At 35.6% G+C, this 10000-nt stretch overlaps 2 protein-coding genes across 2 annotated transcripts in view; both read right to left on the reverse strand.

The window, feature by feature from the left end:
* The window catches only part of Xpac (DNA repair protein complementing XP-A cells homolog Xpac), an 18379-nt gene extending 16536 nt beyond the window's left edge, over positions 1-1843 (reverse strand). Inside the window, exon 1 of the mRNA XM_027369842.2 lies at positions 1777-1843. The gene's annotated coding sequence lies outside the window, so the exon portion shown is untranslated. The remainder of the gene's footprint in view (positions 1-1776) is intronic.
* A 5166-nt stretch (positions 1844-7009) lies between these two features.
* Positions 7010-10000, reverse strand: part of LOC113817754 (uncharacterized) — a 9978-nt gene continuing 6987 nt past the window's right edge. The window contains exons 4-5 of the mRNA XM_070130130.1: positions 9061-9186; positions 7010-8048 (exon numbers count right to left, since the gene is read on the reverse strand). Of these exons, the coding sequence (XP_069986231.1) occupies positions 7921-8048; positions 9061-9186 (254 nt within the window). The 3' untranslated portion in view covers positions 7010-7920. The remainder of the gene's footprint in view (positions 8049-9060; positions 9187-10000) is intronic.

Here is a 10000-nt window from a genome sequence, read left to right on the forward strand (position 1 = left end):
TGTAAAATGTAAAGACCTGTCTTTTTGTCAATATGAAAGACAGAATACAGTAAGAGCAATTCATCAATGCAAGATTTACTTTATATTAGTGATGTCACTAATGCTGACCTTTTAGTATGAATTACAAAAGGATAATAAGGATATTTATAGGAGTTGCCATACATTACTTGTATGGTAAAAAGAGTATATGTAGCTAATTATAAATTGTGAATTTGTAACATGGATGCCAGATGTTGTAACTGAAATTTTGTCTCTAAAAAAAACGTGGAGCCCTTGCAGATCTGGCAAATGGATGTCAAATAATTCATGAATCTAAATATTATCTTCCAAGAATATACAAGCTAAATGCTTGTTAGCCCTTAGCCAGACTGCTAAACATGGACCCCAAAACAACCCCTTGACACTAAGGAGAACTCTTCATGAAATTTGTTCCACTAAATACAATAAATTATGTATGGAAGCACTCCTCTTGACAAAAACAATCTGAGGGTAAGATACATTCAGGGAAAATAGATGTCGAAATGCAAATCTAAATAAATAAAATGACATTCACAAAAATACAAACTCATTGCATTAATCATGAAACACCTATATGCATATACACTCCCTTAAAAAGGTTAATAATCATCCTATATATACACCAGCTGGATTGAGCATAGTCGATTCCACAAAGAGTGCTAGTGAGTGGTTTGTACTTTCTTCAATAGGACAAGTGTCTATGTAACAGCTACACTACTTTCATAAAATGATCATAAAGTTACTTGGTCAAATGATATGGAGCAGTTACTTACTCCAGTTAGAGTATTTTGATCGTGTCAGTCTGGTGATATTTTATGATCTCTCACTTGTTATTCTTGGAAATATATAACCAAGTTATGATTATGATATCATATAATTATCTTTAGCTACCAGAGGTTTATAAAAGCATTAAGTAATTCCTTACAATCATACTCAGGACATATATGGTACATCATGAACTGCGTATCTGTTTGTTATACAATATCAAATATCTGCTTTTGAGTGTTTTTGTCCTCTTATTATAGGAATAACGTGTGAATACGCAATGAATTCATAAAGAAAACGATTGCATAGAAAAATGTAGAAATAAACAAACAACTGGCTTCAGAAGGTTGATTTTGACTTTTTTTCCATTTAAAGGTAAATATAAGTCCGGCACAACTTATACTATGTTCCATCCCACTCTATTTTTTCCGCTTTATAAGATGGCAGTGTCCATTTCTCTCTATCTATGCGCGTCTATCTCCGTAATCTCTGCCAAGCTTTCCATACAAGGTCCTAAGTGTCTGAATATGAGCATAACTGGAATAAAAAATAATAATTTCAAGACTGGATAACTGTGTGAAACAAAAAATTACGTTTCTTTCCTCTGCAACAGTGGCAACTACTGTGAAATTATAGGATATACTAAACAACACTTTGACCGGCTGCCGGCTGACATGGTGCAACAGAATTACATAATGCTAATGATAATATCTGAACTGATGTTCATTTTGGAGAAACATACAAGAAATGTGCTTTATCTTCGCACTATCATATCCATAAATATCTTTACCTCTTACATGAATGAAGCCTTATGACGAAAAATATACAAAAACGGGAGTCGAATCTACATCATATTTATTTGCCGAGAACAAATGACAAGCATTTAACAATAAACCATCATCATATAGACTATTTATCGATTCCTTCAATACATCATCCGCTTCTCTAATTAATCCCCTTTACCATTAATAAGGAAATTAAACTTCAACCTACCTGTCACTAGCGTCTCAGAATGAAATTTGTTGTGTAAACAGGCGGTAAGTCTTAGAGGATACGAGCCTAAATAATTTGTTTTTATTATCATTATTATTATTATCATTTTTACATCTATTATTCATCAGTTTATCAATTTTCTGTCTATATTTTTATGTGTGTGTGTGTATGTGGGGAGGGGGATGCGTGCGTGCGTTTGTGCGCATGTGTGCGTGCGTGTGCGTGTGTGAAAAGAAATTTGGATCCAATGCTGACCCCTCCAGTAGTGAGTACTCAACTAGTTATGCGTCCTCATGTCAAAGAGGAATCACACAGCCCACTAATAACTAGGCGTTTTTACTTAATTCATGTGCGGGCTGTCAGCTTTTCCGAAGCAACACCTTTTCATATGATTAAGAAAAAGGTTATAAATAATAATATTGGACCATATACTATCATAAACGGAGGAATATTAGATTACAATTACAGTGCGTACGATCAATGTCTGGTGATTAAAAGATCCCCTGCTTTACTTTCTTGATAAAACAATATGCAATAAATACATTACTAAGCCAATACTGTAACATTCAACAACATAAAATGCACCAGCATCTCTTTAAGAAAATGTATTAGATGTATAACTTAAGAAATGCGAAACTGAACATGTAAACTTGATCTATCTAAAAAGTATACGGCTATTCATAGTGGGTGTGTTGTAGGACTGAATATTTAAAGTCACTCAATCGGACTGTGGCTCTGCCTTTGATGATGCCCAACTAGAAGACCTGCTGAAGTGACATCGGATGAAATTTCCGTTGGGATGACCTTCGGCCTGCCATATCATATCAGTTCATACCAGGATGGTTTCAACAAATTTCACGTTTAATTTATTTGAACAAGGGAAAATATCTCAATATTGTTTGGAACACCTTTCTTTTGCATCAAAACATCTGTAGTCATACAAAATAAAAATCTGGTGGCATCACCATCCGTCGGTCGTTTTTTGTTTCAGTTTTGTAGACGAATTTCCGTAGATTTCCAACCCTGTTCATGTTAATGTAGATAAAACATGTTTAAAATATTTGTTTTATCAAAATCATGCACTTTGACGGTTTTTTTTTTTCTTTCTTTCTTTTTTTCTTTTTACAGAAACACGCGCCGTCTGCCAATTCGGATCTGAAAGACGCTAGGCCTATCCAAAGCTCCACCTCAAGATATTAGTTCCAATGACGTCAGTTCTGTTCCTTTACATATTACACACAATAACCAGAACATGGCGTGGAACAGCGAGGGTTCGACTCGTTTCACTACCCAAAATAGCATACGAGATTTCCGGGATATCCGAGATCCTAATTTTTTTACCTGGACTTCCAGATCTACAGACAGATTTGCCAGGGATTTCCGGATTTTGAAGAATTTCCAGTTTTAAAGGCATTTAAAAAACATTAAATCATCGTACACTTTTCAAAAACTAAGCGGTTACCTTACAGGCTCCACAGAAAATGTACTACTTGCCATAAAACATGATTCTGCTCAAGGTTATTGTAACGTTCAGACTAAAATTCTCGTTTTCGTTTTCGTCATCATCTGATTGCTTAACTTCGGGATTAACTCAATGAATATCGTTTAAACCAATTCACTTCCGGGAATAATCAGAATTACTTGGAAATTTAAGCCTAGTAAAAGAGGAATCCTGTTTCTGAAAAAAAAATGCGGGAATAATAGACATTATGTGATTCATAAAGTCATCTGACCTTGCAGCTACATTCATTACTGCCTGTGCTGCTATTTCTATATTTGTTTTACCAAGACCGTGCTTAAGCCTTATTGCTTGACCTGCGTTTTTCCAGTACTTATTGTTTTACTTTGATAAAAACCTGATCTCTCCCCCCCCCAAAAAAAAAAAAAGGATTCCGTAGTACTGGTAGGTATTAAAAAATCTCCGTGTACCCGACAGGCCAATCAAATCGATTGAAACTTGGCACACAGGGTCACAAAGCAATTAACTACGAAACCGTGTTAGCGATTCCATATAAATCCACTTGTTCTACTTTTAAAAAGGTTTAAAGATTTTTCAAAAAGCATTTCAGACATTAACGTTAACCTAATTTGGCTTTATTTTAGGGCAGCACGTTTTAAAAAAGTTCAGAACCCTAATTTTGTTCGATTGGGTACAGAGACTTTTTCGCAGCGGTGGTCGGTTGGGCATAAAAGCTGGCAATAATCATTTGCGCTGTTATTGACAGTTGAGTATATTTTCATAAGTTTAATCCTGCGACTGCTCGAGTTTGTGTTTATTAATCGGACTCCATGGCAACTATGGAAAAGCTCCTGCGCAGGGGCCTCAGCACTCTGCCCTGCGGCTGGTCAGGTGTTTGTCGAAGTTTATGACTCTTTATCCGATTTTCAAAGACCTTTGCAGTACTAACTCTAAGATTAAAAAAAAGAAAAAGAAAAAAAGGAACATTTGCGAGATTTTAGAATTCTTGGGATTTCCTGGAGATTTACGGATTTCCAAAGAATTTCTTAAGGATTTTTTTCTTTCTTTCAGCAATATTGAGAGTTCGTCTTTTGGGGCCAGTCAAGAATCAATCGACATATCGGACAAAAGCCAGGGTGTATATATATATATATATATATATATATATATATATATATATATATATATATATATATTTATATGTATGTATGTATGAATATATGGGGGTGGATGTGGATATATGTACATATGTATACAAAATCATATGTTCACTTTTCTGCACTGACATTTGATTATGAAATTGATAACAGTCGAAGGGTTTGCTAATGCACAATTCACGCTCAACAAGTACCATTCGCTCCCATACAATACACATCTTACGGCCACGGACTAGAGAAACACAACTCATGACGTCACTACCGGATTGGTTGCGCCACTGGTTCTGTTTCAGTTTTTTTGCATAGAATAAGCAATTTCATAAGGCAGCAAATAATACACGAATAGATTTTTATGCGACTCATTTCTGAGTGAACTTAGGGACATAAAAAATAATATACAAAAAGAAAAAGAGAAAAAAAAAATGTGTGTGAATGTGTCTGTAAATATATATATATATATATATATATATATATATATATATATATATATATATATACATATAAGTATATGTGTATATATATGTATGTATACACACACACATACACACATACATACACACACACACACACACACACACACACACACACACACACACACACACACATATATATATATATATATATATATATATATATATATATATATATATATATGTATGTATGTATATGTATATATATATTTATATATATACATGTGTATATATATTTATATATATTATATAAATATATGTATATGTATATATATATATATATATATATATATATATATATATATATATATATATATATGTCTGTGTGTGTGTGTGTGTGTGTGTGTGAATACATACATACATACATACATACATAGATATATATATATATATATATATATATATATATATATATATATATATGTATATATACATATATATATGTACGAATGTATTTATCAATATATCTGTATATATATATATATATATATATATATATGTATGTGTGTGTGTGTGTGTGTGTGTGTGTGTGTGTGTGTATATGTTTGAATAGATAGATGTATATACATATATATACACATACAGGTATAAACATATATGTATATGTTTATATATACAGATATAAACATATACTGACACATACATCATATGTATCAGTATGTATGTGTGCGTATATGTGTGTATACACATACATATATATATGTGTATGTGTGAATATATACATATGTATATATACATACATACATACCTGTGTGTGTGTGTGTGTTCATGTATGTATTCATATACATACATACATACATACTTACCCCTTCACACACACACGCACACGCACATATCGAGGGCATCACCAGTTAAAACATCCAAATCACTCTTTCCGCAAAGGCCGCCCAGGCCGAGTGGATAAAGTACTCGACTCGCATTATCAGGGATTTGGGGAATTGTGGGTTCTGTTTGGTCTTCTGATTTGGATTTCGGTTTTAATCTTTCTACTCCTTCCTTTGAAAATTGTCAAGATCTTGGACACTGCATGTCTCTATTCTCATTTTGTTTTGTTTCTCCGTTTGTTAATTCTTTTTATTATTGCGTTTACACGATTAAATCTCTTGTATATTTGCTCCCCCTTTCTTTTGTTACCTTCAGTATTTTTCTTGTAATAGACAGTTTTTTTCCTTTCGTTATTCCATGATCATCTTTTCCCCAATGGAGGCCAGTTTTCTGTATCCTTTATATTATCTTTTTTTAGAATATTGGCTGCCTAGGCCCTATTCTTCTGATGTTCTATATCGCTTTAAAAATGGCAAAAACTGAACTATAAGTAGTATGAGCTTTGTGATCTACTTTCTTCGCCGAATGTGTTGTTCATATCCATTAAGATAATTCATTTTGTATTGTTGCTCATAAGCTGTGCCTCCTCCAGTACACGATAGGGCGAAATCCCCCAATATCTGCAGTAGACCAAATGAGTTTGATCAGGTTTCGGTAAAACAGTTAAAAAATGAATGCATATGTTTCAGCATCGGTTCAGTCTCATGTTAGACTAAAATCTACGCATCGGTCGGAAGAATCTCACGCAGTGGAATCTTTTCTTCTGCAACTTACTAGTATAAGTGTGTGAGTGTTATATATATATATATATATATATATATATATATATATATATATATATATATATATATATATATATATATATATATATATATATATATATATATCAGGGCTCGACCTTAGCACTAGCCCGACAGTCACTGCCTAGTAAAACCAGCCGCGGACTAGTAAAATGCACGACTTAGCCAGCCCGGCGGACTAGTAAAATGTAGACAATAACAAGTTCCATCCCAAGCAAAGAGTCGACCTAGAACTTTTTTGAGTAAGAAGTTAGAATACATTCATTGATGATCTCATTCTAACTCAGTGAGCCAGTGTTTGATTAAGCTTTTGTTAAATTCAATAGTGCTAGTAAAAGCTGCTGCGGGCTAGTAAAAAACAAGCCCAATGCGCTAGTTAAGAAAATTTGTTAATGTGTGTGCATATATATATATATATATATATATATATATATATATATATATATATATATATGTATGTATGTATGTATGTATATGCGTGATGCCCACTTTTTCACAGAAGGGAAGGAATGAGACTCGTGAGCCGCTACAGTACATTTCTTGCGAAGCCGCCAGCGATTACAGCAGTCGTGCAGGGGTCAGTCAGACACAGAACACACATAACACAGAGTCCGCAGGAAAACAAGTGAATAACGGATTCCGCGGAGGCAAGGGAAAGGAAAAGAAAGACAAATGAATGAAGGAATCCGCTAAACAAATGAATTGCAGATTTTGGAGTTGTGAGGGAAAGAGAAAACAGATTGATTACATTCTCTTTCCCTCCTTTTCCCCTTTTCACAATACTTAGCTAATAATTTATTCAGTTTTAGATATGCCAGTTTTTTTTTATCTTCTTGTAGTGCTGGAATTCCCGTTAATTTCTCGGAAGCTTTGTAGGTAGATTGTATAAATTTCTTTGGTACATTTTTTTCAATAATATATGATGATCAGTATATCCTGAATGCCCACTGTTTTCATAGAAGAAAGACATATGATAATAGGATCTTTAAAAAATACTGAAAATCATCGGGCATTCAACATACTTTACAGGCGGTGCCACCATGAAATAGTTCCATGCAAGGCCGCATACAATTGTGAAAAGCTTGGAGTATATTGATGCACATATTTTCGTATACATCTGAAAATAGACACTGAAGCCTTTGAGAAAAATAGATAAAATGCTTACATTCAGGAAATATACATATTTTTCGATCCTCACTTTTCCCATTTTCGAAAACCCGTCTCATCAGAATTAAGGACAGGACAAGAAAACGGATGCCTGATGGACTTGAAAACAAAAGAAATGCAAAGAGCGAAAAAGTCTCAAAAGGTCGCCATTCCCTTCGCTCGAAATCTCTTCTCTCAGCCATGAATCGAAGCCTTTCGCGTTTCCTCCTGTTTTTTTTTAAGCCTCCTCCTCTTCTTATTCGTTATCTTCTCTTTATTCTCCCCATTTACTTCCTCCTCTTCCCTGTCTCCATCATCCTCACCAGGAGTCCTAGGTAGTTAGTGAAGCGGTGGTGGCAGTCCAGGGAGTCGCGGCACCCACTCAAGGGCATGTCCAGCCTGGGGCCGTCGGGACCTGTAGAAGGAGGTGGCGTTGAGAGCCCTCGGTCAAGAGGAACTAGGCTCAATTACAGTAATGTCAACAGCCGGTTGGAACAAGGCCGTTGCGTGTTAGAGATGTGGTGAAAAGGGGCTTAGACATTTTGATGATGCTCTGCCAGGACGAACGAGGCTGGGATGTGGTGATAGTTGCATAGTTATGAACTAGGCTGTTGGATGTTAGAGATGTGGTGAAAAAAGGCTTTAGTCATTATGATGATACCAACGGTTTAGATCTAGGTTGTTGAATGTTACAAATGTAGTGAAAGAGGCTTTGGTGAATAACGGATTCCGCGGAGGCAAAGAAAAGGAAAAGAAAGACAAATGAATTGCAGATTTTGGAGCTGTGAGGGAAAGAGAAAACAGATTGGCTACAATTCTTTTCCCCTCCTTTTACCAACGGTTTAGAAGATTTAGGTTGTTGGATGTTACAAATGTAGTGAAAGAGGCTTTAGTCGTTCTGGTGATGCTAACGGTGCTTAAGATATGGGGTAAAAGGGATGAGATGATGATGGGAATACACAAATTCAGTATGTAACGTGTGGGGAAAAAGTGAATGAAACGCAGCTACAGAATGAGGACAAGCAACAAACCCGCGACTTTCCAATATGAATGGCTTCTTTTTCACACCTAAAAGGATTAGCAAAAACATAAAGAAAATGGTGATGGATATGCTGGTAGCGACTGAAGCATTTGTAATAGTTTTGATGAGATTTATTGGTTTAAAGGCAGCAGTCGTAAAACACAATGCAGTGGGAGAGCGCAGGGCAGGACAGAGGGCATGATGGGTTTAGTATTCATCAAGGGCGTGGAAAGAACGTGATAATAAGTAACGACCGAGAAACAAAACTAGAGCGAATTAGAAAGCGAGAGAGGAGAGGGACAAGAACGAACATGGAATAACCGGGGAACAAATACAAAAATTAATGTAGAATTGAAGGCTAAGAAAAAAAAGATAAGCACAGGCGAGAGGCGAAGGACTTCCTCACCGTCGACGATCCTGATGTCTCTGATCTCGGGAAGTGTCTGCTGCAGGAGGCTCACCAACTCGGGGTTCAGGTCATGCATGTACTCGTTTCTCGGAGACACCAGCTTTGATCCTGACGAGTCGTGACCTGTGACCGGAGAGAATAAAGCTCAAGAGTTTTCACTTTGCATTTTTTTTCTTTTGTTTCGTGTCGTGACCTGTGACCGGCAGGGATTAAAGTTAGGACTCTTATTTTTTTACTTTGCAATTATAATCATTATTATTTGAGTCGTGACCTGGGGAGTTTTTACTTTGCTTTTGCCTATTTTCTTGTTTCAAAGTGTCTGATATACAGGGAGAGAAGAGAGAAGAAAATAGGCTTCAATATATTTTGTCCTCCCTTTTCTTCTTTTCGAATCTAGGCCATAAACACGTTTTGAAATCAACAATGTAGTATGGAATCAGTAAAATGTAGCGGTACTTCAGTGGACTATGCTAATTGAAAAATAGAAATATTCAGCTATTGCAATGAAACTTCGACATGTTCCCAAGCATAAACTAGGAAATTAAATATTTAATAGCAGAGGCACAAAGGAAGCTTAGCATATAGAAGAACCAAAGCAGTGTTAGAAAAAATCACAATCAGGCAAAACTAAAACTGCAGTAAAGTTTCGAAGCAGAAAGCTAAAAACTGCACCAACTGAAGTTCGATGTCAGTTTAGGATACACTCTCACATAGAGTAAGATGAAAGAAGAATAGTTGCTAATAAAAAGAGTCTTAGTGTTAAACAAAGCAAAGTGACGCCTAAAATTTTCTCAACGATATGAACACGAAAAAAGCAGCGTTGAAGCAGAGACATCTATTTTGCGCAAGAAAAATCAAAAGAAGCATCGAGCCGAAGCACTCCGAAGCCAAGAGGCGGCGTCCCGAAGGAGCAGGGAGTCGCGAGCAGAAGAAGAGC

Source organism: Penaeus vannamei, chromosome 15, assembly GCF_042767895.1.
Source record: "Penaeus vannamei isolate JL-2024 chromosome 15, ASM4276789v1, whole genome shotgun sequence".
Lineage (NCBI taxonomy): Eukaryota > Metazoa > Arthropoda > Malacostraca > Decapoda > Penaeidae > Penaeus > Penaeus vannamei.